Source organism: Ipomoea triloba, chromosome 11 (assembly GCF_003576645.1).
Source record: "Ipomoea triloba cultivar NCNSP0323 chromosome 11, ASM357664v1".
Classification (NCBI taxonomy): domain Eukaryota; kingdom Viridiplantae; phylum Streptophyta; class Magnoliopsida; order Solanales; family Convolvulaceae; genus Ipomoea; species Ipomoea triloba.
This window is the reverse complement of record NC_044926.1, coordinates 3,106,675-3,133,781: the sequence shown is the minus strand read 5'-3', so window position 1 is coordinate 3,133,781 and position 27,107 is coordinate 3,106,675. Positions and strand designations below refer to the sequence as shown.

Sequence of the window (27,107 nt, the reverse complement as noted above, 5' to 3'; positions counted from 1 at the left end):
TCATTAATTGAATCTTCCTGGTGACATATATAAGTAATATGCTTTTGTTGATTCTATGAGTGTAATTAAAATTTTAATGCCTTTGGACCTTCTATGAAGCCAACTCGAGTGATTGTAGTTTCAACCACAAGCCCACAACCCAACCGACCTCTTAGCTTGTTGCAATTTATGATACCATTGTTATTGTCTGATGATTTTTAATGAATTGGGTTTACTATAACGTAACATGCTTATGAGTGTAATTAAGATATTTGTTACTTTTTTTTTTTTTTTGAAAACCATAACAAACTTCATTAACTCATAATAATAGTGTTCGAAATACAACGAGATATTTGTTACTTTTATGTTATCAAGTAGTCATATCCTCTAACAACCATTTACCAATCAGAACCAATATTCAATTGTTTGATTTTTGGTTTATAATTTCTTGACTATGCTACAATGGAAGTGAAAGAGAGAAAGCTAGGGAGATATTGCACGCAAAGGCCAGGTACAATACTAAGGACGCCTCCGTAAAACAAAACATGACAAACTAAAAGTTGGTCTTTATACACCTAACAACAAGAAAAACAAACATCTCATACTATAATAACAAATTCGAACGGTCCATATACAGAGACGTAACAGTGTCTCCGCCCATTCAAATTAACGTTGGAAACCACAGAAAGCCCAGAAAAATAAGAAACCAAACAATACAATAATAATACAAATGAGCAGATCACTCGCATATACATACGCAGTAGCATGCAGATTATTAATATTTACAGCAAATCTTCGAAATCTAAGCTCGCCGATGGGATTTCAAATTTCATCATATTGCTGATGATGCAATCGCTTTCTTTCTCGTCTTCAGTACAACTCCCGCTGCTCACAAACGTTGTCGACCCCGGGCTCGACAACGGCGTCGAAAGAACCGAGTTCAACCCGAAATTACACTGATTGCTCCAATCGCTTAATGACTGTTCAGCCTCAAACACGCCATAATAATTATTTTGTAGACCGTTCATAGGATTTCATCCGTTTGAAGGGATCAAACTTTCTTGTTGCATGATATGATGCATGCATTCTTGTCACTTCTTAGACTTGATGCCATGGTTAAGGAAAGTGATGAGAGAGGGAAATTTGGTGGATTTTAGTTGAGGTGTGTTGTCCTGACCCAATTTGAGTTTGGTTAAATATTTGAAACGCAGAAGCTGGAGTGTTGGTAGATGCAGATCTGCCATGGGAAACTCCTCCAGGTCTCCTCCAGTGATGTAAAGTGTTTCCAATGAAGAATGCTTCTTAGCCCAATTTGGCCAATCTTTATCTGGATAGCATCTCAGGTCAAGCTTCTTTAGATTTGGCAGAGCCTCCTCAATACCACCTATCACCTCTTCTTCATCACTTTTTTGTAGGGGGTTTTGCTGTGGCTGATTCCTAGTGCTGGCAACATCACTTATTTCTGGTTTTGGGTGTGGTGTGGTCTCAGTGTTGGCACTAATTTCTCTTCCTGCAGGTTGTTGCTGTGGCGGATTCTCAGTGTTGGCACCACCACCATCATCACTTTTTTCTGGTTTTGGCTGGGTATCTGGTGTTATCCTCCATGTTATTGTGAGAATGCAAAGCTTGCTCAAACTGGTTAGTAGATCTATGTTTAAGTTGGGTGCAGTGAGTATGATGCTCAATTTCCTTAAGGTAGCAGCAGATGCCAAGGTTTGAAGGGAGTTGAGAGTGGATTGATCTACCTTGAGACCCTTTAAGGTTTGGAGGCACTGAAGGTTTTGAACAAGGCTCCACAAATTGGTGTTCTGAAGGAGGTAACATTCTGAAACATCCAAATGAGTGAGCTTATAGAGGGAGGCAATCTCAGAAGGAAGCGTTTCCAAATTGTAACAGGCCTTGAGGTCCAAGATTTGGAGGTTGCAGCATTTAGAAATAGTGGAGGGCAATGTAGTGATCCTTGAAATCCCTCTCAGGCTCAAGTATTTCAAATGCTTGGCCACATGGAACAGGGCTTCGAAGATGCGGTCATTTTCAACCTCAATGTGAGGAACAGGCAGGGAGTCTCGCCACCGTCCCAAGTGAAGAGTTCGAAGCCATTTCATTTTACCAAAGGGTTCATGATCCATATCCAAGTATTTTTGGGTAACATTGATGATTGCCAGTAATCTCTCCAAAGCCAAAGCCGCAGCCGTCTCATCATTGCTCACTGCATCACTTTTTTTGGCTTGCTCATTCTGGTTAGTACTTGTGGTGGTCCTTTTGTTCTTCTTCTTCATGGGAGAAGGAAATGGATTGTTGAGGTCATTGTGGCCAAATAACACCTCCTCATTTTTTTGCAAGGTCTCACAGTTGTTTATTCTGTTGTAGATCACAGGATCATTCACCCATTTCGGATCCAGCATCCTATCCAGATAATTAATCTGATGTTGCACTTGGAATTGTTTGTGCAAGCCCTCAATCTCATTTTGCAGTTTCATTTGCTCATCATGCAATTCATTAATGTTTTTTAGAACATTATCATCATCATCAATTCGAGTCTTGAGATCGCTTAGCCGCTTATTGACGGCCCTGAGGAGGGCATCATCATCATCGCTTCCATGTTTCACTTTTCCATGGGCGACTTCAGCAACCAAATTATTGAGATCAGTTAGAAATTTAGTAGACATCATCAGCTTATTTTGCCTTTTATACACCACTTTAAGATCCTTTTCCATTTTTAACACCTTTTTCATATCTAACAACTGCCTTTCAATCAGCTGCACTCCTCTGTAGTGAGCTTTTATCCATTTGAACCTATCTTGAAAAAGCTTGTGATATTTCCGATTTCTAGTTTTCCAAGTGGCAGTATGCTCAACTCCTTCTCCATCTCCATCATCATATAAGCACACACGTCGGCTTCTGTTATTCCCAGTCGTGGTCATAGGTGGAACACCAAAAAATTCAAACAACCGGGCTTCCATTGCAATTGGAACTAACATTCTTCGAATCCAAGGATGCACACTACAACCCTGTACATGCACATTATTATGTGGTTGCAGGTCTATAGTAGTGTTGCCTGATTCATACCATGGTTGAATTAAGCCCAGTTGGATAAGTTTGGTGAAGTTTTCTTCCCCAACTTCCTCAGCTGACTTGGAATTTCCCTCCATCGCTACAAAGCCCTCTGACATCCACCAATATATGAGTGGCCTTTTCTTGATGATGAAATCCTCTGGAAATGCGGCAAGGGTGAGCACACACAGCTTCAAGTTTGGGGGAAGATGGTCGTAGCTCTTTTTAAGGGTACCCGTGATCATTGGCGAAATCAGGAGGGTCTCTTGGATGCACATTTTATAGCATTCCGTGGAGTTTGATACCGTTTTCTGCTTTTCCCTCTTACCACCGGTTAACGACGACGACAATGACGACGATGCACTGCTCTCCTCCTCGTACTCATCTTCATCCGGCAGGCTCCCGAATTGGGAAACCAAATTCTTGATTTTCTCCGTTTTCTTGCCAATACAATACAACCATTCAGAGGTTTTCACCAGCTTTCTCTCCTCCTCAGTCTTCTTCTTAACCTCTTTCTCCTTCCCATCCCCCTCTACGGCTTGCTCTTTCTTAACTACCTCTTCCTCCTTCCCATTCCCCTCTAGGGCTTCCTCTTTCTTTTTCTTCCTTTTCTTTTTCAAATGCTTAATTAGCTCCTCAACTTCTTTATCTATGCATTCTACCTTGCCTCTCACATGGGCTTTCATGTATTTTTGGGTGCAAAATTCTACCACCAAAGCCTTCACAATACTTAAATCACTTGTGATGTTTGTAACCAAAGCTGTCTCAATTTTGTTCACAACCGCATGCACACGTCCCATCTTCCTGACCAAATAGTCAACCCAAACTCATCGTAAATTACCAATTAAGTTTTTTTTTTTGGAAAGAAAATTACCAATTAAGTTACATCCATCAAATCATTTTAAACATATATATAATATTAACATATCCATAAATAAAAATAATTACAAAATTTTAGTTCAACTTGTATTTCACAATTTCTTAAAATGGTAAATTGTAGTTCAAATTATATTTATAATACTGAGATATATAGTAGCCACATATATTATATATATATATATACACACAAAATAATATATGTATTATATATACATATACTCCGTAAGATTTAGTGATTTACGATTCATAGAAATTTAATTAAAATATAATATAAAATTAAATTAATTGTTATAAAATAGTTTTAATGAAATGATAGTTAAAGAATAAGAAAAAGGTACCTGCAATGTAGCGTGTGGTAAAAGTGAAGGAGTTATCAAGGTTATAATTCATTAAATATTACGGAGTAATATATATATATGATAAGTGCAAAAGATACCACTTTTATAAGGTTATTTGTGGATCATTAAGTGCATAATTCACGGCCCTTATGAATGTTTTAGTCCTAATTTGCTTTAGAATGCTTGTTATTGTCATTAGACCCCGTTCCACGCTTGGCTAATTGTTCTGTAGGTAAAAGATGTGCAAAAAGGGCAGGAAATGACAACATTTCAGATAAGTGAAGAACAAACCAAAGTTGGAGCAAAAAATAGGCCAGGACTGCAGTGGACGCGCGGTGGACGCGCGTCCACCCATGCGTCCAGGCCTGCGTCCGAAATTATGCTTGCAGAAGTTTGACAGCAGAACAGAGGTCTGCTGTGAACGCACGGGTCCACCCGGGCGTCCATCAGAACACTTGCAGAAGTTGAAGTCTGGAAGCAAATAACGCCGTGGACGCGCGTCCACCAGGGCGTCCATCGCGAAAGTGGGCAGTTTTTGCAATGTTTAAAAGGAGAATTGAGCCATTTTTGCAGGTGATCCATCACACTTCAGTCCTAGATCACTTTAGAATATTTCTCTCTCTAGGATTAGCCTAGAGAGATCCCTCCCAATTCACTCCACATTGCAATTCTTAGGTTTAGATTAGAATTAGAGAAGAATTCCATTGTTGCAAGATTGTGATCTACATCAAGTTCAAGATTAAAATTCAATTTCAAGTTCAAGTTCAAATTCAAAGTTCAATTCCTAGCTAAGTCTTCCTTTTAATTTCTTGTCATTACTTTTACCTTTTGCTATTTCAACTCCAAGTATGATTAGATAGATCTTTGTGGATTTGGATTGAGCAATGTTGTATGGATGTTCTTGAGCTTTGAATTGATCAATTAGGTTTTGCAATTGCTTGATTATGAGTTTGATTGTGTGAGTGGTGATCCACTTTGACTCTTGACAAAATGCATCTCCTAGCCTAGTGATCACAAGGATGACATTACGGTCTAAGGAGTGAGTCCATTGACCACGAGAGTGGCGGTGGTGTTGGTGATCTTGTCTCATTTTCGTTATCTAAGTGTTGCTAGCCTAGTATCTTAGGAAATCAAGGATACCTATATGAGTTGCAAGATCCAAATCCTCCTTTCCAATTGATTGTTTCCAATATTTGTTCCTATTTTCGTTATGTTTCATGTGCATCCCTTACTATGCTTGGGTTAGCTTTTAAACACTAAACACTCTTGTGCTTAATCCCCTTACCGCTTGAATTCCCTCATTGCCGTCCTTTGAGAACGATACTCGGGAACTTCTTCTCGTTTTAACATCTATTTCTTTCCATCCACCGCGAAAACTACACCCATCAAATGGCGCCGTTGCCGGGGATGGCATCGATTTTTGAGTAGTAAGTGCCTTTGGGTTAACATGAGCAAGTGTTCAAGTTAGAGAGTCTAACCCCCTTTTTTTTCTATTTTTGCAATTTACTTTGTTTACATTTTAATCTTTTTGTCATTTCATTTGCTACTACTTCTAGTTGCAAAACACTCTCTTGTCTTTGTGTTGATAGGTTGATCCTCCATAATGTATTCTCAAGCAAGATATCAACAAGAGGATTACTATGAAGACCAAGGAGGATATAGGCAACCAAGGGGAGGCAATAATGCTCAAGTTTCTAACCCCTATGATTATAGAGATTATGAGGACTATGAACAACCTTACTCAAGGACATATGGATCTTCACAAGAAGAATACCAACCAAGAAGGCAACCATCAAGACCTCAATATGATGATAGAGAATATGGTGATTACCACTACTCAAGAAGAGCCCCACCACTACCTCAAAGCTACGATTCAAAATCTTACCAATCTACCCATTATGACGAGGATGATGACTACCCTCGACAAAGAAGATTCTCTAATTCTCAATCCTACGACTCTTACCCATCCCGAGCTTACTCTCCATAATCTTACACTCAAAACACACCTCCACCCAAAAAGAAATCTATTATCGAGCACATGTATGACCATTGGTTGAAACCCAAACCAAGAGACCCAAATGACCGCTTCAAGACCATTGAGGAACACATGTTTGAGGATATGAATCGACAAGTGACGTGTTATGCTTGTAAAGGGCCTCACTATAGGTATCAATGCCAAAAGTACCCATATTGCAAGAAATGTAAGACTAACTTCCCATGTGAATGTAGGTACAAGCACCATAGGGACGAAGTTGATCAAAATCCCCAATACCCTCCATATTCTCAAGATCATCAAGACTATTCATACTACTCCAACCACTATGAAAATGAGGAGTACATGATGCAACCATATGAGGATGAAAACATGGAAGAAATGAAGAACAAGATGTTGGCAAGGATAGAAGAATTAAAGCAAGAAATGGCCAATATTAGGGAAGGGTGGAAGCAAGAATTTAGACAAAGACCCCCCTCCCTAGGGCAAAAGACGCAAGCATCAATTCGAACCTTAGAAGATCAAATGGCTCAAGTGGCCAAATGTGGAAATGAAGAAGAAGATACTCATGGTAAGACACTTGACCCTATTAGTGTTAGCACTACTCTTGGTGATAAAATTTCTAGATCTTGGGCCGAGATGTGTGATGAGAATAATGATTGTGATGATATTGGTGTGCGTATTCATTTTGATAATGCTAATATTGATTGTGTTGATGATGGAGTTGAAAAAGTGGTAAATATGACTAGTGAAAATAATTGCATAATTGAAGATGTTGATAATGCTTGTGTTGAGATGCCTAGTGATGAAATTGGTGTTAAAGAGCATGCTAATTTTTGTGATGAGTCATATGATGATTCTTTTGATCATAATTGTGGGGATGCTTATATTGAAAATGTTGTTGGTAATGTGGATTGTGTTGTTGATAATGTGCATGCCAATCCTTTGGAGAATGTGGGTAATATCGATGCTAAACGTGATGATGAAAATTATCTTGATGCTTGTGAAAATAATTCTTTCAATTCCACGGAGAATGATGCAATAGAGTCGTGTGAGGATAATTTCTCCAATCCTTATGATAGCAACTCTTCCAATCCTTGTGAAAACAATTCTTTCGTTTCTTTAGATGAGAATGATGTTCTTGAGTCTTTTACTTTTGGTGATGAATCTTTGTCAAATGAGCTTACTAATGATTTCCATGAGATATATGGTGATGATGATGTTAATGTTGATGCTAGCTTAAGTGATTTAAGTGATATTGAATGTGTGACTTTCCATGATAATTCCCTTGATGATGCTTTATATATTCATGATTTGATTGGTAAAGATCGGAGTGAAAGGGTTGAAAAGGAGAATGTAAAAGAAGAGGTTGAGGACAAGAAAAAGACAAATGATGAGAGTGTTAGGGAGGAAGTTGAGGAAAAAGTGAGAAATGATGAAAAGGAGTTTGGTGAAAAGAAGAAAAATGAAAAAAGAGGAAAGTTGGAAGATAATAGCATACTCATGGACATGGATAATTGCCAACCTTGGGAAAAGAGTATGCTATGTATAGAATTAAAGGAGTTTTCCAATGCCCGGCATTTGAGGGCATATCTTGAAGAAAGAGTTGATGGGGCAAAAGGACTTGTCCCCGTCCAAGTATGTTGGAATGAGGGCTTGAGAGTTGCGTCGGGCTACGGACGTTAAACGAAGCGCTTCTCGGGAGGCAACCCGAGGTTATCTTACATTTTTATGCATTTTTGTTTTTATTGTTTACTTTTGCTTTCAATAAGTTTTGCATTAATGGAAGTTAAATTCTCTAATATGGTTTGTAGTATTGCAATGTGTTTGTTGATGGTATAGGGAAATTGATAAATGGCTCAAAGCTAAGAGGTTATGCCTTTCCCAACCATGATTAAAGGCAAGGTACTCGAAGAGAAGCAACAAGGGGAGTCTCTTTATCTCCCTTACTTATTTTCATTACCTATATGCTTTCGTTTTAAAGTGTGGAAACCGGGAGATGGCGTGACTTTGCATTTGTTTGAATCCTTCATAAAAGCATTTTGTGTGATCCTATAGCCCATAGCACACTTCTAAAGTGTGGAAAAGGGGCATAGCTTTTGTTGAGACCTTTGACTTTCCCACCTTGTGCTCAATGTGAACATCGAGGACGATGTTCGTTTTAAAGTGTGGAAAGGGAAGCACCTTTGTGCTTAAAAACTTTGATTTACAAAAGTGATGCTTAGCGTAGAATTTTGTATATGTTTGAAATGAATACATTGTTTAATCTATCTTAGAAAATGCGTGATTTGAAGGAATGTTTGATTCTCAATTTAGAATATCCCTTGAAATAAAACCCTTGTACACTTTTAAAATTGTTGATTTTTGTATGCTTGTGTGATGTTCACCCTTCATCTTGTTCGGACCATGGTCAAGGAGGTAACGAAGTGGGAGTGTGCACCTATCAACCCTAGTAATATAATGTTTACTAAGCCCGGAAATGAACCTAATTTTCTTTACTTTTGCTCTCCCGAAGGTGGCGTGAGGGGTTGTGAAGGTGATGCTTTGCTTTATTTTGTTTAAAAGAGCCCAATGAGGCCAAAACCCCAAAAGAGCCCAATGTGGCCACCTTAGGATATGAAAAAACTAGAACCGTCTTGCTAGGACATTTGGGACAACCATTGCACCGTCTTTGAAAAAGCGTGGATATCCACGTGAAGTCGGTTGTCCCGATGCAAGGTCTTGGGAGACGAGAAAAATTTAAGAGAGCCTTTCCGCCAAGATTCGGGCACCCATTGCACCGTCTTCGAAAAAGCATAGAGATCCATGTGAAGTCGGGTAGCCCGATGAGGTTATCTTGGGGAATAGGAAAAGGAGAGATCTATCCCGTTAGGACCGGGCGCCCATTGCACTGTTCTCGAAAAAGCATGGAGCTCCATGTGAGATCGGGTAGCCCGATGGTTAGTCTTGAGGGGTAGTAGATAACCTTGACGCCTTTTTGTTTATCACGCTAGAACTTAGGGGGCTTGAGGTTATACGGGTGGTCTAATAGGGTTGGCTTGTGCACATCGTTCCCACTAGTTGGCTCGGCTAGTGGCCCGTTCTAAATGGTTGGTGAACCCTCGTTTGGATTGCATGCTTGAAAAGTGTGAGAAAAAGAGTTAATTGAAATGAATTGTTTTAGCCTAAGGGCTTTGTTTCGTGGGATATTCGTTGTTGAGAATCTAAGTGTTCGTTTGAAGGCACATTTTCATGATAGCATAAAGAGTGTATTGATTTCAAATATGTGCATCGTTCTTTTGTCTTAAGCTTTCTTGCATATCAAAGTTTGTGGCATCCTTTGCACTTATGTTTTGCTTGTTTAAGGATAGCTTGCTTGAGGACAAGCAAGGTTTAAAGTGTGGAAAGTTTGATAAGTGCAAAAGATATCACTTTTATAAGGTTATTTGTGGATCATTAAGTGCATAATTCACGGCCCTTATGAATGTTTTAGTCCTAATTTGCTTTAGAATGCTTGTTATTGTCATTAGACCCCGTTCCACGCTTGGCTAATTGTTTTGTAGGTAAAAGATGTGCAAAAAAGGCAGGAAATGACAACATTTCAGATAAGTGAAGAACAAACCAAAGTTGGAGCAAAAAATAGGCCAGGACTGTAGTGGACGTGCAGTGGACGCGCGGTGGACGCGCGTCCACCCATGGTGGGGCCTGCGTCCGAGATTATGCTTGCAGAAGTTTGACAGCAGAACAGAGGTCTGCTGTGGACGCGCAGTGGACGCGCGCGTCCACCCGAGCGTCCATCAGAACACTTGCAGAAGTTGAAGTTTGGACGCAAATAACACCGTGGACGCGCCCGTGGACGCGCGTCCACCAGGGCGTCCATCGCGAAAGTGGGCAATTTTTGCAATGTTTAAAAGGGGAATTGAGTCATTTTTGCAAGTGATCCATCACACTTCAGTCCTAGGTCACTTTAGAATATTTCTCTCTCTAGGATTAGCCTAGAGAGATCCCTCCCAATTCACTCCACATTGCAATTCTTAGGTTTAGATTAGAATTAGAGAAGAATTCCATTGTTGCAAGATTGTGATCTACATTCAAGTTCAAGATTAAATTTCAATTTCAAGTTCAAGTTCAAATTCAAAGCTCAATTCCTAGCTAAGTCTTCCTTTTAATTTCTTGTCATTACTTTTACCTTTTGCTATTTCAACTCCAAGTATGATTAGATAGATCTTTGTGGATTTCGATTGAGCAATGTTGTATGGATGTTCTTGAGCTTTGAATTGATCAATTAGGTTTTGCAATTGCTTGATTATGAGTTTGATTGTGTGAGTGGTGATCCACTTTGACTCTTGTGTAGGGGTGATCAACCTATATGAGAGGTGTTTGGAGAAGGAGTCTCATCTACGAGAGTAGAGTTACTCCTTAGCCTAGCCTAGCACATTTCCCTCTCACCTTTGAGAAAAGGGAGAAGTGGAAGATAAGAGGCACATAACGTGTTTGACAAAATGCCTCTCCTAGCCTAGTGATCACAAGGATGACATTACGGTCTAAGGAGTGAGTCCATTGACCACGAGAGTGGCGGTGGTGTTGGTGACCTTGTCTCATTTTCGTTATCTAAGTGTTGCTAGCCTAGTATCTTAGGAAATCAAGGATACCTATATGAGTTGCAAGATCCAAATCCTCCTTTCCAATTGATTGTTTCCAATATTTGTTCCTATTTTCGTTATGTTTCATGTGCATCCCTTACTATGCTTGGGTTAGCTTTTAAACACTAAACACTCTTGTGCTTAATCCCCTTACCGCTTGAATTCCCTCATTGCCGTCCTTTGAGAACGATACTGGGGAACTTCTTCCCGTTTTAACATCTATTTCTTTCCATCCACCGCGAAAACTACACCCATCAATATAACAATATAATGTAAATGTACGTTTGTTTAATAAAAATATACTACACGTACACAATATTGCCAAATAAAATTGAAGTGTATATGATTTAAAGTAAAATGTATACCTTTATGCATACAAAACGGAGACATAACATGGGATTGACATATATAATGCATTTTTTATTAATATTACGGTTCACAATAGTTTGCATGTAATATAAGAAAAAATTATTTGAAAATATATATAAGAAAAAATTATGTGAAAATAGTTTGCATGTAAAAAATATAAATGATATTCATTCGTTTATAAAGACAATTTTGCCCCTCTTCCCATACTCTTTGTCTTTTTTTTTTTTTAATTTGAAAGAATTATTATTATTATTATTATTGTTGTTGTTGTTGTTGTTGTTGTTGTTGTTGTTGTTGTTATTCTTTTTTATAGAATTATTATTATTATTTTCAAAGAATTATTATTATACTTATTATTATTATTATTATTATTATTATTATTATTATTATTATTATTATTACTACATAAGGACATTTTAGTCATTCTGTCATTTCTTACTATACCTTTCAATTTCTGTACTCCTATTCCTGTCTACCAAACGATACAATTTCAATTCCTACTTTATTAATTGAATTACAATTTCACAGAATTATAATTCTTTCCCCCCTAATTCCCAACTCAACCAAACGCCCTGTTAATGCAAAAAATATAAATGAATCTTATTCGTTTATATGTAAAAACGAATCGATTGAGATCTGAGTTTAAAAGAAAATGGATGTAATTTTTAACATATAATAAGAAGTTAAAAAAAAAACAAAAAAATAAAACAAAATAAAAAACAAAAGTTGTTCCGTTATCTAAAACTCTAAAAGTAGTAACTACATTTTGTTGGGCTTATTTACTATACCCCAAACTTGGACTCATTATATGGTGGACCATGGCCCACAATGCATTATGGACCATAGTTCCAAAACATCGTTGTTTCGTTAAGTAAAGAAATGACTATCGTCGAGTCTTAACGGAGCTCCATAAATGAAACTACAGTTCATCTCAAAAGATACTGCCTCACATTTGTTTTTATATTATCAAATAAAACTGTAGTTATATCAAAATGAAACTATAGTTGTATAATTTTATAGTTATTAATGCATTTTCGTATTCTTACTCTAAAAAAAATGAAACTATAGTTGTGTTGAAAGAAAACTGTAGTGTATATAAAATGAAAATGAATAACAGTTTCATATATTTGAGTGTATATTGTCCAATGAAACTGTAGTTATATTGAAATGATACTATAATTGTGTTGAAAGGAAACTGCACTATATTATAAAAGAAACAGTAGTTGTGTTGGAAGGAAATTGATAACAGTTTCACATATTTGAGTGTATAATGTCAAATAAAATCGTAGTTATATCGAAAAGGAACTGTAGTTGTGTGAAAGGGAACTAAAATATATATAAAATGAAACTAAATATGTTATACACACAGAATTTACGGCGCGGAACGAAGCCATTTCTGTTGTTTTCTTTCAGTAATCAAAATGCTGTCGTTTTAATGCATGGACCATTATACATTATGGACCGCGATCCACAGTAAAATTTGCAAAACTTGATGTATAACTACTATTTATATGTTAATAAAAAGAAAGAAATACACACACACACATATTAATTGAGCCGTTTAAAACAATTGATAAGCGGGTACTAGCTAGTACAATCATAATATAATTTTAAGTTGCTTAACCTTAAATCCCTTCTATTTTCTTCATTCTCATAGGTACTTTAGTTTTAATCTTATTTCATATTCTTCTTTTTAAAAAATCTAGAATGTTTGTAAATACTAGACACATATATTTTTTAAAAATAAAGATAAAATAACACTTTCAAGTAACAATAATTATTTATTCTTTTTTTTTTGTTTCAATATTTTCTTTTTATTATTTTACATCCTTTATTAACTAGCTAATGAATTATTTAATAAATAAATCATGAATAGTTAATAATTATTTAAAAGATAAAGATCATAGCCAAACTCGGGCTCAAATTTATCATAAACTTTAATTTTTTTTAATTAAACTATAATTTCATATATTCTTATTTTATCTTACTTTATTCTTTCGTATGCTAAAAAAAAATCATGTTTTGTATCAAATCATCATAAAAATGGTAAAAAAAAAAACAAAATTTAAATGTAATTATCGTTTAATTTTCCTATAGTGGTCTTTGTTAATTGTATAAAACAGAATATATTAATCGGTTAATAACTGATAAAAAAAATTAATTGCTATTTTTTAACCTCATAAAGCTAAGATTACCGAACTCGGTCGAAATGGTACACATAATTTACGGCAAATTATTATGTACACAGTACACCGTGTACTGAAACGGTTCATCCAAAGCTATATATTGACAAAAGTAAACTAGCTAGCTAGACTTAAACCCGTTGAGCCATACTATCTTGTCATATATTAAAGGGTAGATTATATTGGGTATGGTATGACACTTATTATATATTATTTATGTACACACAAATATATCCAAGTATATAAGTAAGTCATGTAAAATTCACAAAAATGGGCAAGAAAAAAAAAAAGAAAGGAAAAAGAGATTACTCTATAATGCGACCAAATAATTCGTTTGTTTCTTCAATGTACTCCTCAAAATCAAGATCTTCTTCATTGTCCTCATCTTTCTCCTTGTTTTGCGTCACCCCTGGCATAGCTCAAGTAATGTGAATGGTGAAGTATGTTGAATATATGAATACCGAGGTCTATGGTTGAATCAGAGGATTACGAGAGTTTGGTAGCAATATTTTTATTTATTTATTTATAGAGTAGAAGTGTTTATATATATATAGTAAGTCATGTAACTCCTTTTTCTTTTTCTTTTTCTTTTTTCTTTATGGTGTTTGCTTAGTATGTACGTATTCCACATCTTCAAAAGGAATAAAGATGCCTCTTTTGTTCTCTTTGGGTTGCCAAGCCTAAGAGCCAGGAATTTTTGTTCTTCTCCTCTTTCTTTTTGTCATTAATTGATCTTTCAAGCGATGTACGTAATATGCTTTTGTAAATTTTATGGATGTAATTAAAATTTTTGTTGCATTTGGACCTTCTATGTAGCCAACTTAGGTAGGTGTTTGTAGTTCGTTTTAGCCACAAGCCCACAGCTCAGCCTGCCTCGTGATGCAATTTATGACACAATTGTTATTGTTTGATGATTTTTAATCAATCAAGTTTACTATAAAACCAAGTTGCCATGCCCTTTTTTCTCTTTTATCTTTGGGTTGCCATGCCTAAGAGCAAGGAATTTTTGTACTTTTTCCCCTTTTTGGTCATTAATTGATCTTCATTCCAGGATTACGTAATATGCTTTTGTTGATCTTACGAGTATAATTGAAATTTTTGTTAGCTTTGGACCTTTTATTTAAACAAATTCGGTGTTTGTACTTTCGGCCACAACTCAAACTCTTGATGCAATTGGCTATGTTTGAATATAAATAGCATCTTGATACAATTTATGCCACCATTATTATCTGAGATAATCTAATAGTAAATAATCTTAATTTTGTTATTAATTAGATACATTAATTCTCATCTTTACCAACATATAACAGTTACATTGACGTCCAAACCTAGCTTTTATATATTGTCATCTGTTCATGGATGCATGATATATTCCATGCATATATGCCAACGCCACATATAATGATTGTATTATTATCTCAACAATATGTATTATTACAGCAATAGATTATGCACAATTTTCACTTAACCTTAATCTTTTTTTAATGGCGAGGAAACCCACAACCCTTTTGGGTGTAAAGTAAACTTTGCTTTGTGATAGTAGCAGGCCCCAAAAAATTACAAGAAAGCAAACTAGCATATGTTACTTAAGTTGACCGGTTCAAACCAAGAGAGCAAGAATTCAAATTCCTAAACTGGCATTATGGTTACAAACATAGATCTCTTGACATCTTGGTTAGGATTATCCAATCTTAACCTCTTTTGTTAGATGGTGATGTAATCTTGTCTCCTTTCTACCTTCTCCATTACTCCATAGTCCGTAAGATCGACTTCAAATATGAAAACAGATCAGATAATAATATTCAATTGTTTCGCTCAAAAAAAAAAATCAATTGTTTGATTTTTGGTTTATAATTTCTTAATTATGCTATAGGCTATATTTTGTAAACATATCTGAAAATGTAGCTAAAAGCTGAAAAAACTATAAGCTCTTAAATAAGTTCTGTCAGAACCATAGTGGAAGTGAAAGAGTGAAAGAGAGAAAGGGAGATATTGCACGCAAAGGCCAGGTACAGTACTAAGGACGCCTCCTTAAAACAAAGCATGACAAACTAAAAGTTGGTCTTTATACACCTAACAACAAGAAAAACAAACATCTCATACTATAATAACAAATTCGAACGGTCCATATACAGAGACGTAACAGTGTCTCCGGCCGGCCATTCAAATTAACGTTGGAAACCACAGAAAGCCCAGAAAAATAAGAAACCAAGAAACAAACAAAATAAAACAATACAATAATAATAATAATACAAATGAACAGATCACTCGCATATCCCAAACATATACATACGCAGTAGCATGCAGATTATATATTAATATTTACAGCAAATCTTCGAAATCTAAGCTCGCTGATGGGATTTCAAATTTCATCATATTGCTGATGCAATCGCTTTCTTTCTCGTCTTCAGTACAACTCCCGCTGTTCACAAACGTTGTCGACCCCGGGCTCGACAACGGCGTCGAAAGAACCGAGTCCAACCCGAAATTACACTGATTGCTCCAATCGCTTAATGACTGTTCAGCCTCAAACACGCCATAATAATTATTTTGTAGACCGCTCATAAGATTTCCTCCGTTTGAAGGGATCAAACTTTCTTGAATTACTTGGCCGGCACTCAAGTTGGTGGGCTGCATGGGAAGAGACGAGGAAGCGCAAACGTTGTTTGATGGAACAGTGTCTAGGAACTGATCACACGGCTGAAAAGCTGCGGCCTGGTGGTTTTGGATTGGGGCATTTGGGGACTGATTTTCTTGTAATTTCTGCAATAATAACAGAGGGTTTTCGTTTTCAACCTGATTATTATTGTTTAACTGGCTTTCTTGAAGCTTCTGTAATAGAATCTGTGGCGTGTTGTTTTCGTTCTGTGTGGCCATGAGAGTGCAGAGAAGCCTCAAAACCTCCGGGCTTGCGAGCGCTTGTAGCCCCAACAAGCCGGAGAGATTTAGCTGCGTCAAGTTAAGAAGCGAGGTGAGGTCTAAAAGGTCCAACCGGGGACTATGAGTCACCGGATCGATACCGCTCCGGAGAAGCCTTTTTCTTATGTGAGTGTTCCAGTAGTTCTTGATTTCGTTGTCTGTCCTCCCCGGCAAGCGCGCCGCTATGGCCGACCACCTGAATTTAGTTCATCAAAACGGCAACCTTATTAGCTCCCAACAATAAAAACTCGGGGGTTTTTAATTAGTGTTTTATTGCTCCATCTCAATTAAAACCTAAGCTGGTAGTTGTATTACACATTTATGTTTTAATGAGCTTTTTTGTACTAGTGCAAGTGCCAGGTAAGAATATAATCTTACTTGTTTCCAAGAACACTATGGAGTTGGATGATAGTCTCTTCTTCTTCAAATGAAAACCTCCCTCTCTTGATATCAGGTCTAAGATAATTCGTCCAACGAAGACGGCAGCTTTTCCCACACCTCTCAAGCCCTGCAAGTGATGATTTTCGTATTATATTTTTGATCAAACATGGAAATATGAAACTAAATAAACTTTAATGAATATATCATCGTACCGGCGTTCTTAGGTAGAGTTCGCCAGTTGCCGGGACCATGAAGTTGAATATAGTGGATGAGTTTGAGATCTTCTTCAGGGGTCCAAGGACCTTTCTTGAGCCCATTCTTATCACAGCATGGAGATCTTCCCATTTTTTGTTCAATTCCTTGTTCTTTTAGTGGACAAATTCAAAGATTATTGAGAGTATGTACGTGATGGAGACTGAGAGATGTGTGGATAGGAGCGATGAGGGAGAAAAAGTGAACTTTAGAGAGAAAAGTGTAGTTGTAGGTCCATTTGAGAAGATGACCACCAGGCCGAATTTATAGATGAGAAGGTAGACATGGAAATTGATTTAAGTCAAGAGTATTTGGCGCCGGCCTTTGCCATGTCAACCTTTCTTTCTCTATGAGGGTGAAATAATGTCGCAATAATTATGTATTTTAATTAACAACATTCATCGTACCATTTGGTTTTAAATTCTAAATCAAATGATTACACTAATTTTTTGAGATTTGAACCTTAATTAAGAATGGAGTCACAAGTATTAAAATAATTAAAGAGCAAGTATCCTTGTAGGGGACAATTATAGCCAAGTTAATTTGGTCCAACTGTTAGCTTAATAATTACAATGTTTCAATTTTGACTCCTAATGAAAGCAATCTATTGGTCTTTTGGTTTGAACCGATCAACTATGTACAACGCATGTTGGTTTAACCCCTTTTAAGGCGGGGTTTACTCTTAGGTAATGATGAGTGCAAGTTTGTTTCTTCACTCTTTAGAATGTTGAATGATTGAATGCCTATTGGGCATCGGTCGGGTCGGCCAAGTTCAACCCCTACTCAATTCGAGACATAGCGTTTTGACTTACCATAGTGAGATGTGGTTAAATGGTTAATGTCCACCTACTTATCACCAATTGATTTTAAGTATGATATGATAACCAAATAATCAAAGAACTCTGTGGTTAAACGTGCTTGACTTGCAGCAACTTACATCAATTATAGGATGGGTGACCCAGATCAGTGCTAAGATCCATAAATGTTGTATGCAAAAAGATATCCTTCAGTAGATCTAAGAATAGTTTGACTTTGTCAAGTGAGTAGAGCATAATTTTCATACAGGCTTGGTTCCAAATTAATCGTAGCAAACCATTTCAATTGTTCTATTACTCCTAGAACTAGAATTGCTCTTTCAAATTCACCATAAATAGAAAATTTTATTTTATTTGAAATGAGATAGTGTAGGTATTATTGTAATTAAGTGGCGGATAAAAAATTGTGATTAATTGAAAATGAAACCACATATAACTTTGTATTTTGTAAGGATGGATTTGAGTCATTTGACTGTAGTCTGTAGACGAGGTGTAATAAATGTAAAATTATACGGAGTATATGGGAAATTCTTAGTAAATTAAAAATGATGATTTGCTAATAATTCCTAATTGAAGGGAGAAGACATTAACGTGATTAAATGGAAGATGAAGACAAGTGGCAACAAAGTACTGGTTTTGACCATTGCATCAAGTCTTCAAACATTACACTGAATAGTCGGTATGGTAGTTAGATTCTCCCTACCAATTACCATGAAACCTAGCTTCCTTGCCTTTCCTTAATTGCATTGTCTTTTCCCATATATAGCTTGCTTCTATGACCATTTAAAAAAAGAAATACACTTTTTTGAATTTGCTTTCCATATTTTCATGCCACGAAAGATGTATAGAATGCGTCAGCACATATCACCATATCACCTAAGCTCCAATCAAACCTCACCTTGTCAACATGAAAAGATTTGAATTGAATCCATGATTTGGGCGACAAATATTTTGGACACTTTAATGCGAAAATAACAATCATTAAATTTTTATGTTTGGACATGCATATCACATGTACTCCTTGGAGAGGATACCATTAAATGCCAAGTTCAATTCTAAAAGCACATGCAACGTAACAATATAATGAATGTTATCCATGAGTTTAAGTTGGAAAATTTAAGTAAGGTTACTGTTAGATATGTGTATACATATATACGGTTGTATTGTTGATGAGTTTTTTAGAGAAATATTTAACTAGGCATTTACATCATTCACATTCAAAATTTACTCTTTTAATATGACTTGATTGAAGCTGTCTTTTCTTGATTTATGTAACTTGTATCATTAATATCTTACTATATTTATCATTATGGAGTATTTTTAGTAAAAAAAAAAATATTACGGAGTATTTTAATACAACTAAACTTTAAATTAAGTAACAAATATTGAAGTTCTCAAAAAAAAAAAAAAGTAACAAATATTGAAAATATTATTAGTTACAGTTATTGCCACGTTATTAACAAAACAAGGCTCGGGAAGCCGGGAAGGTGCGCAAAATATATATATATATATAATATATGTCACCAATATATTACGTGTCAAATAAACTTTGAATTACTTTCAAATTAAACACAATTTTATTTTGTTTTATTATTTTAAATTATTGAAAGACGCCAAGATTGGACTTTCGAGGGTGTAGCCTTGTGAGTCAGCCAATCTTTATGGACAAATGTCATTCATCGCTGCCTAGCTTAGAAGTCAACGCCATGCCACACTGCACTTCTGGACTGCATACCATTTCATGTTTTTTTAACATTTTCTTTTAAAATTTACAAAAAAAATCCGGAACCACAGCCTGATTGTTATGATATAAAGTACACTTTGAATAAAATTTACTTTAATTTGTGAAACTAACTGATAAAGAATTACAAGAAGAAAATCAAACATCTTAGATTGTCCATAGTTAATCTGACTAGCTAGTTCAAATCAGTAACACCAATCTTATGATTAACACATAAATTGTCAGACCATCTTGAAGGTGGTTGTCCCGATTTTCTTTTTTACTCGGTCAATATGTAATGTGCTAATTTTTTTATAAGATTAATACTTGATAGTAAAAAGAAAATGCATTCACCGACTACGTACATAGTCTGCATTGTACTTGTGCAGTTGAAAACATAAACAGAATCTTTTTCCTCCATGTAAAACCTGGAAATCGATCACAAGTGCCAGTGGAGCGCAAGACTTTAATCATGGAAATTAAATGTGGCTCTCTTGTTTTCCCTCTAATAGGACTTTGGGCAATCTCTGCACCAACCTGTTTAAATTTAGTGGCCAGGAACATCTCAGAACCTGAGCCACTAGTTTGTTATGATTTGAGAAATTTTCCAAAGTCAGATGCATTATTTGTTGTTTGAACAGTTCCGACCCAGATCGATTAAAGTCTGCATTCATAGACTTCTGTATAGCTTCAAATCCTTCAATATAATGCGGATGTGTAAATTTACATGGCTCACAAAATTTAGGTTTTTTATTTGAGATGAAAGTCATGAAACATATACATTATAAAATATAAATATACATGTTGGTTTTATACCCTACTGCTCTAATCTTGCCTTAAAAACGGGTAAAATAGGTAAATCATGAATGTAATTCAATTGGCCCTGTACCTTATTACTAACAAAACAAGACTTATTAACTTATTTTTTAGATCGGTTAGTCACATATATATTCGTTTTATGACTATAGGCATAGTCAATATAAACAAGAAACATAAACTGTAAAGAATGTAACAAGTACCGTGTATATTATTGCTTTGCGTGTTAAATTTTTTTGAACAATTTATAACCCTTTTTAGGGTTTATATACAAGTATGAGCATTAAATGTTCTCGACTAATTTAAGAACCTAATTAAACCCCTAAACATGCTACAACCCTTCTTAAAATATGGTATAATTAATGAAATATTTCCTTCCAATTAAATTCCTATTATCCTATATATATGAGATTGTTACTTGTAAGCATTTTTTGGGATGTCATAGTTTCCCACTTTGGGTTCAAAGAAGCAAGGCTGTAGTGGACACCTGTACGTACAGAGGTCGAAAGTAGTTGCGTATACTTGTAGACGGCCGCAACGCATGGAACTACATCGCATCAGCGACGGCGGCGGCTACTTTTTGTAGCTTTTTGTACAGTAGGTAGTAGTACAGTAGGGTAAGCTTTGATTTTGTGCTCATTTCAGTTTTTGGATTTTCAAACTCGTGGAATTTATGTTATTTGATTCATCAACCTTTGAGCTAACGATAAAAGATTTGGTCAAACGTTTCTATACACTGCCCATGGCGCGCTCTTCTTACCACAACTTTCCCCACAAATACGAAATTTTCTCGCCATCAAAACCCCACTCAAATTCTCAAATTTAATGAAATAGTGGAGTGATAAATCATCTTAACCCATCATATCAGCCCATTAAATGGGAGAATTAATTAGTGTTTGGTGCTCACAAAAGGTCACCACATTAGGTGTAATTCTCAAATTGTGTTCATCGGACTGAATCATGTGTCATTACCTATAATCTACCACCTAAGAACTAGAAAAAAAAAATTAATACTTTAAAAAAAAAAAAGTAATGCTACTAAATCAAAATGTAATATTTATGGGTTAAAATTTACTTTTTAAAAAATTATAATATTTATAAAAGAAAATGTAATATTTATGAAAAACTTGACCAGTCTTATAGATAAATTAAAGATCCATAAAACAATCTTATATAAGATTTTGTCAAAATATAAGAATTAACCCAAGGTCAAACAACCTCCTACCACTTCAATTCGTCTCTCAACCCTTGCTTGTATCGCACGTTTATCCTTGCTTCTATATTTATCTTAAATACTGTTCTAGAAGAAATCTGCTAAGTTAATCACAATGAAACAGTAACCAATTTAACCAACTAGACACACATATTCATATATGCAGGGGTTTGGTGTACTTCTACACCAAATTAGTTTCAACGAATTAAATTTTATATTTACCAACAGTTAATTAAACAGATAGATAAAGATAATAAGTTATTTTAACCATACGTAAAAGGAAACGCATAGTTAACCCAATGACCCTTATCCTAACAAGTTACATCATTGATAGACACTTGTGCCATGATTTTCTTGAAACAATATTAAAGTCAATGATTTAACCACATATTAGGAAGTAAATGTTTAAACTTTGAAGATAAACTTCAGGGTTTGTTCCGTGCTTGTTATCCACCAGACAGTGTAAACACAAATCCTATCTTCCTAACAATTTATTAAAAACTCCTAATTGCCATTAATTTAATGCTTAGGAAAACATACATACATATATATTGAAATCTCACATAATATAATATATAGTATTTTCTATAACGCAATAATAGTATGGGGAAGGATATAAAAACTTACTTGTCATCATTATATGCAGATATTCAATTTTAAAACTGAATATCTAATAACTTTAGATGATTAAACTTTTAACTTAATTAATTGTTTAAGAGATCTGATACCATGAAAATTTAATTAACATATACAATATATAATTAAATTAGGGGAAAATCTTACATTGAATACCAATAAATCATACACCTGTCTGGATTAACCTTTGACGGCTGTGTCTGCTGTAAGTAAATTAAAGATTAACGTTAAAAAATAAAAATACAAATATTGTCTTCGATTTGCTTACTAAGGTTGCGGCTGCTTCCTAATTTTTGTTTAATATGAAACTTCGATTCGCTTACGCAGCATATACTTCTTGAAGGGAATTACTTGTCACAAAGATAGAGTTAGCCAGTGAGAGCTTTCCCTGAGGAGACGCCACGTCACCACAGTTGACAATTATTATTATTATTATTTTGGTAGTTATGTGAATGTCGTTAGGTTAATAGTTGTGAGGTGCTGCTTGATGGCCCTCAACCAACTTTGAATATGTGCTCCCATTTTCCCCCCACATTTTAATTATTAAACAATATATGCATGTCAGATCGATATGATTCGGTGAAGGGGATACATACGTTAATTTATACTATATATTATGCGTATATGAATACGAGTATACGTGTACGCACTTGCCATGCACAATTGATTTGTTTTGTTTTTTAAATAATACAATAAAAGAATATATAAAACCTGCTGGAAGACCGGCGATGATGTATCATGGTTTGAAATTTTTGCGTACGTGCTTACCTTCATGCATGCATGCAGATGCGTGTATCTTTGCAGGGTGACATCGCACGTAGAGGACGTATGTTGTGTGTGTATACTAATAATATATATACACACACACATACAACTTGCAATATATATATATATATATATGTTTGTGTTTCATTAATTTTATAATTTATATATAGCATATATATATATATATATATATATATATATATAATTTGAATTAAGTTTCTTTCATGGCGTAAGCACGTCCGCATATTCACATCTTTTTACGCGTAATGATAAAGTTCATTCAAACTGCTTTCGCAATATGCCTGCGCGCGCCGATTTATCATGTCAAGTGTTGTCAAAGAGAGTTCATATTATAAATTTATAATGAATTTTATTGTATAAATTTATAGTGATGTCAAGTGTACCAATCTAGCCAACATAGATCCTACACTATAGCAGGTCATGTTAAACTATCTCATATTTTAAAATTTAAATTTATTAACTCGACTTAGCTCACTTAAATATTTTATTTTTAATGTAGATGTAATGAGGCTCTGAGCGTTGGTTGCTTGACCCAACCCAAGTAACCCAACACGACCCTATGCATTGTATTAAACCAAGTGAACTACGTAGCACATTAAAATAATTTGTAATACATTAAAAATAAATATGTATCAAAATATAATAAATCTATAAAAAATGAACTTCTATTACACTAAAAATAAATATATAGTATATTAAAAATACATGTATCAAGGATTCATCTACCCGAAGTACATGATATAATTTGTTGTGATGTAGCACGTGGGTTCGGTCCATTTAATTTATGTAACCCTAAACCTATATTGTTATCTCTAAAAAGTTACTTCTCAAACTAATTATAAGATGCTCCGACAAGCAAAAAATATTATCGCTCACCTACAAGACTCGTAATGTTTTCATATTATAAATTTATAATAATTTGTAATAATAGTGGAGTTTGATTTTTTTTTTTTTAAGAAGGCAGTGTTTAGTATTTATTTTTTTTTTTTTTGAAAATAAAAGCATCAATGCATTAATTAAAGAAATGTAACAAAAAGTCCGGGGTAGAGTTCTCCCAAGCGATACGAATAAATTGGTTCTCCTAGCTAAGGTATGAGTAGACTGATTCGCTGAATGTAAAATAAAACAACAAATAGAGTTTTAAAAAGATGAGAACAGAGAATGACATTGGCAGTGTTTAGTGTTATATACAAAATATGATAAAATTGGCATAATTTGCATTAGTAATGTACTACGTGGCATATGGGCCTTTGCTTTACATTCGCTTCAACTATATACATACAGTGATACAGTGGAAAAAAAAAAAACACATAGCATTGTCGATTTGCAATTCCAGGCCTAGCCCAACGGGCCTAGAAAATTCTGGCCCAATATCCTACAGAACGGGTCGATCCGGCTACGGGGCCCAACGAAGACCTCCGATCGCCGTTGAGAGGTTTTTCTGATTAGCTCTGTCCCCAGCAGTTCAAGAACATGACTTGCCGGAGCGAATCGTCTGCCCGCCGCCTCTCGTCTTGGGTCCCACTTCCAGTAAACCCATCGGGAACGCCGGAGAGCGGCGGGCTGTCGACGGATTTCCACCGCTGGCCGAGACCCGATTGGTTATTCACGACGGCGACGCTGGCGGCCATCCAAACTCTATTCAAGCAGCTCATAGAGATCCCTTTCTAGCTTCTTTACTTTGCTTCCCAGAGTTTTTTACAATTCGCTTTAGGATTTCTGATCGAAATACTAAGAATAATGACAGTGATGGAGGAGATCTGAGAGATGAGCTCATATACAATGGAGACTGGGGGACAGGTGGCAATCTTATCCGACAGGACCAACAGATAGCCGACAACACAGTGTGCTACAGTTATAGTGTGGGCCCATTCATTTTTCCTTTTTCTTTTTGTCTTAATTTCTTAAATCTTTTTTTTTTTTTTCTGAAGAAATTTCTTTAATCTTTTTTAACCCATAAAGTGATAAAGTTCCTACCTTTATACGGCCAGTGTTTCCATGAGTCCATTCTTCTTACTAATTCGTTTAAACAGGTCTGGGTCATTAAGCACTTGAGATTAATAGTTTAGATTTGACTATTGTGCACGGCAATTGTACATGCATTGCACAGTTGGCAAAATCAAAACTATTGATCTCAAGCATTCAATAGCTTAGATCTGTTCACACGAACTCATATAACAGGATGAACTCATTTGATCACTAGTCAATTTTATAAAGTATGTTTATTTTTTCTTTGCATCATAATCAAGATCACATCCAAGTCAAAGCAGCATTTACTCAGTGCACACTTTCAAGTATTGACTGTGGGTTTCACTCCTCACCCCAATACAGATAAAAGAAGAAAAGTAATTCAATGGCAGCTACCAAATTGAATACTTTTTAGGCTTGATATTAGTTCATAGCATCGTAGACAGATTCAGAGATATTTACAAATAGGAATGCAGCAGGCAGTAGCTAACATGGTTGTGATATCAAGTGCAGAAATGGTTGACAGAAACTTTTGCAGCTTCCCTGATATTTGGGTGAATTGCTGAGAATTTGGAAGGGGTCTCTACACATATTCTGCTATGCATAACAAGTTCCAGTGTTTACATTGAATCAACTCCATCAACATGTTGCCTGGCCAGATATCTTTCCCTCCTTTCCTTCTGCAATTGCAAAAACACAGAGAACAGATCAAATGAGAAGCCATGGCAAGGCAGCTTTTCAAAAACTCGTATATGCATGTGCTGTTCTGTTGAGATAAACAAGAACAAGAATTGAAAACAATGACAGAAAATAAAGAAGACAAGATTTACGTGGTTCAGCAATGTGCTTACATTCACGGCAACACCTATCATCCTCCAATACATATGAGACAATATGTTAATTGGTTCCAAATTCTAGTCCTACAACTCTCCCGATGTTGTTCTTGCGTTTTTTCCAAATATCGACACTTGGTTGGAACTTGAGAGGGTGGTTTTTTATTTTTATGAGATTCAGGTTTATAAAGTAGAAGTTGAAATAACTTACCCATTCATCTATAACAAGACCTTCTCCAACAATTTTGGGGCCATTATCTTCTGGAGGCTTCTTGCGTGCTTCGAGCTCTGCCTCAGCCTCTGCTAGTTGACGATTAAGTTTCTCTAGTGCCTTCAGAAGGTAAATAAAGCATGAGAAAATGCCGGTGTGTCTATAAATCCATGAATACCTCCATGCAGATTGTTAAAGAAGCCTACTTACAGCACAAGGGCGCTCTACGTCAAGGAAGACTACCCTCAGTATTTGTTCAACTGCGACTTCGTCCTTTTGTTCATCAAACTGTAAAAAAAAAAACAGATAGTTAGTCCAGTGCATGAATATGTTCTTCCAAGACCAGCATATAAATGATTTCAGTCACTACTAAACTTCTAACCGTAATTATGTTTTAACCAAACACCGCTTCAAAATAGTTTTTGATTTCCCAGCAATACAGTGCTGCTAAATTGAAGCAGTGTGACAGGCTATCGCAAGAACCTAATAGAAGCATATACACATGCTATATAACTCTTTTAGTTACCTGTAAGGCTATGTAAAGGCCATATAAAAGTTTTCCTTTTTCTTCTGAGAACAGGCAGAGATATAGTAAGTCCAAATGCACCCTGCTAGTATAGAAATGGTCATATCTATCAACCAAGGTTCCTAAGATTTTCTTTCTGATAAATTCCGTTAAAGATCAGTAGACATCTAAGCTACCTTAGGCTTTAATTGGAGACGCAGGCCTATGTTATGTTTCTATATGCCAAGGATGAGCTGTGATTATTCCTGTGCAATATATTGGCATGTTTAAAGACAACCACAAAGATGGCAATCTCACACGTGATCCAAAACTAGTTAAGATGAACTCCAAAGGAGAAAAGAGAATTAATGAGAACAAATTGTTTCACTTTACTCGGCTTTTTTTAAGCCCTAAATCTGCAGGCCCCAAGAAGTCTGTTGCTTAAATCAAACTAATAAGTAATAACCGAGGAATCCAACAATTGATAACCCTATTTCCCAGTCCACTTCACATTATGCTGTCTTCAAAAGACTGTAGCACACTACAGCCGTAGATTTTTCTTACTCTTACATCCAATCATGTCTGCCAGTACAGTACATAGAAAAAAAAAAAAAGAAAAGAAGGGTGGGGAGAGA

The 27,107-nt window shown here is 35.6% G+C and overlaps 3 protein-coding genes across 4 annotated transcripts in view; all 3 read right to left on the bottom strand.

The window, feature by feature from the left end:
- Positions 1-644: 644 nt before the first annotated feature.
- LOC115996752 lies at positions 645-13,890 on the bottom strand. 2 transcript variants are annotated; one of them, XM_031236143.1, is made up of 2 exons: positions 13,727-13,890; positions 645-3,837 (listed from the first exon to the last, which is right to left on the bottom strand). In XM_031236143.1, the coding sequence occupies exons 1-2, from the start codon at positions 13,831-13,833 to the stop codon at positions 1,071-1,073; spliced, it is 2,874 nt and encodes a 957-aa protein (XP_031092003.1). In that variant the 5' UTR covers positions 13,834-13,890; the 3' UTR covers positions 645-1,070. The 2 variants fall into 2 exon arrangements, with proteins under 2 accessions (XP_031092003.1, XP_031092004.1); XM_031236144.1 differs by having other exon boundaries at positions 645-3,833; positions 13,727-13,862.
- A 1,554-nt stretch (positions 13,891-15,444) lies between these two features.
- On the bottom strand, positions 15,445-17,167 carry LOC115996753 (transcription factor MYB41-like). The gene is made up of 3 exons (XM_031236145.1): positions 16,930-17,167; positions 16,715-16,844; positions 15,445-16,532 (listed from the first exon to the last, which is right to left on the bottom strand). The coding sequence occupies exons 1-3, from the start codon at positions 17,060-17,062 to the stop codon at positions 15,740-15,742; spliced, it is 1,056 nt and encodes a 351-aa protein (XP_031092005.1). The 5' UTR covers positions 17,063-17,167; the 3' UTR covers positions 15,445-15,739.
- An 8,038-nt stretch (positions 17,168-25,205) lies between these two features.
- The window catches only part of LOC115996226 (vesicle-associated protein 4-2-like), a 5,079-nt gene continuing 3,177 nt past the window's right edge, over positions 25,206-27,107 (bottom strand). The window contains exons 5-7 of the mRNA XM_031235377.1: positions 26,178-26,255; positions 25,968-26,087; positions 25,206-25,603 (exon numbers count right to left, since the gene is read on the bottom strand). Coding sequence (XP_031091237.1) covers positions 25,544-25,603; positions 25,968-26,087; positions 26,178-26,255 — 258 coding nt within the window. The 3' untranslated portion in view covers positions 25,206-25,543. The remainder of the gene's footprint in view (positions 25,604-25,967; positions 26,088-26,177; positions 26,256-27,107) is intronic.

Bases quoted from the DNA above. Each gene is read 5' to 3' on its own strand.
- LOC115996752 (XM_031236143.1), bottom strand. From the start codon at position 13,833: ATGCCAGGGGTGACGCAAAACAAGGAGAAAGATGAGGACAATGAAGAA. The intron at 3,838-13,726 runs GTAATCTCTTTT...CTATTTGGTCAG, and splicing joins TTATTTGGTCGCATTATAGA to GAAGATGGGACGTGTGCATG.
- LOC115996753 (XM_031236145.1), bottom strand. From the start codon at position 17,062: ATGGGAAGATCTCCATGCTGTGATAAGAATGGGCTCAAGAAAGGTCCT. The intron at 16,845-16,929 runs GTACGATGATAT...CATCACTTGCAG, and splicing joins AACTCTACCTAAGAACGCCG to GGCTTGAGAGGTGTGGGAAA. The intron at 16,533-16,714 runs GTAAGATTATAT...AACTAAATTCAG, and splicing joins CATAGTGTTCTTGGAAACAA to GTGGTCGGCCATAGCGGCGC.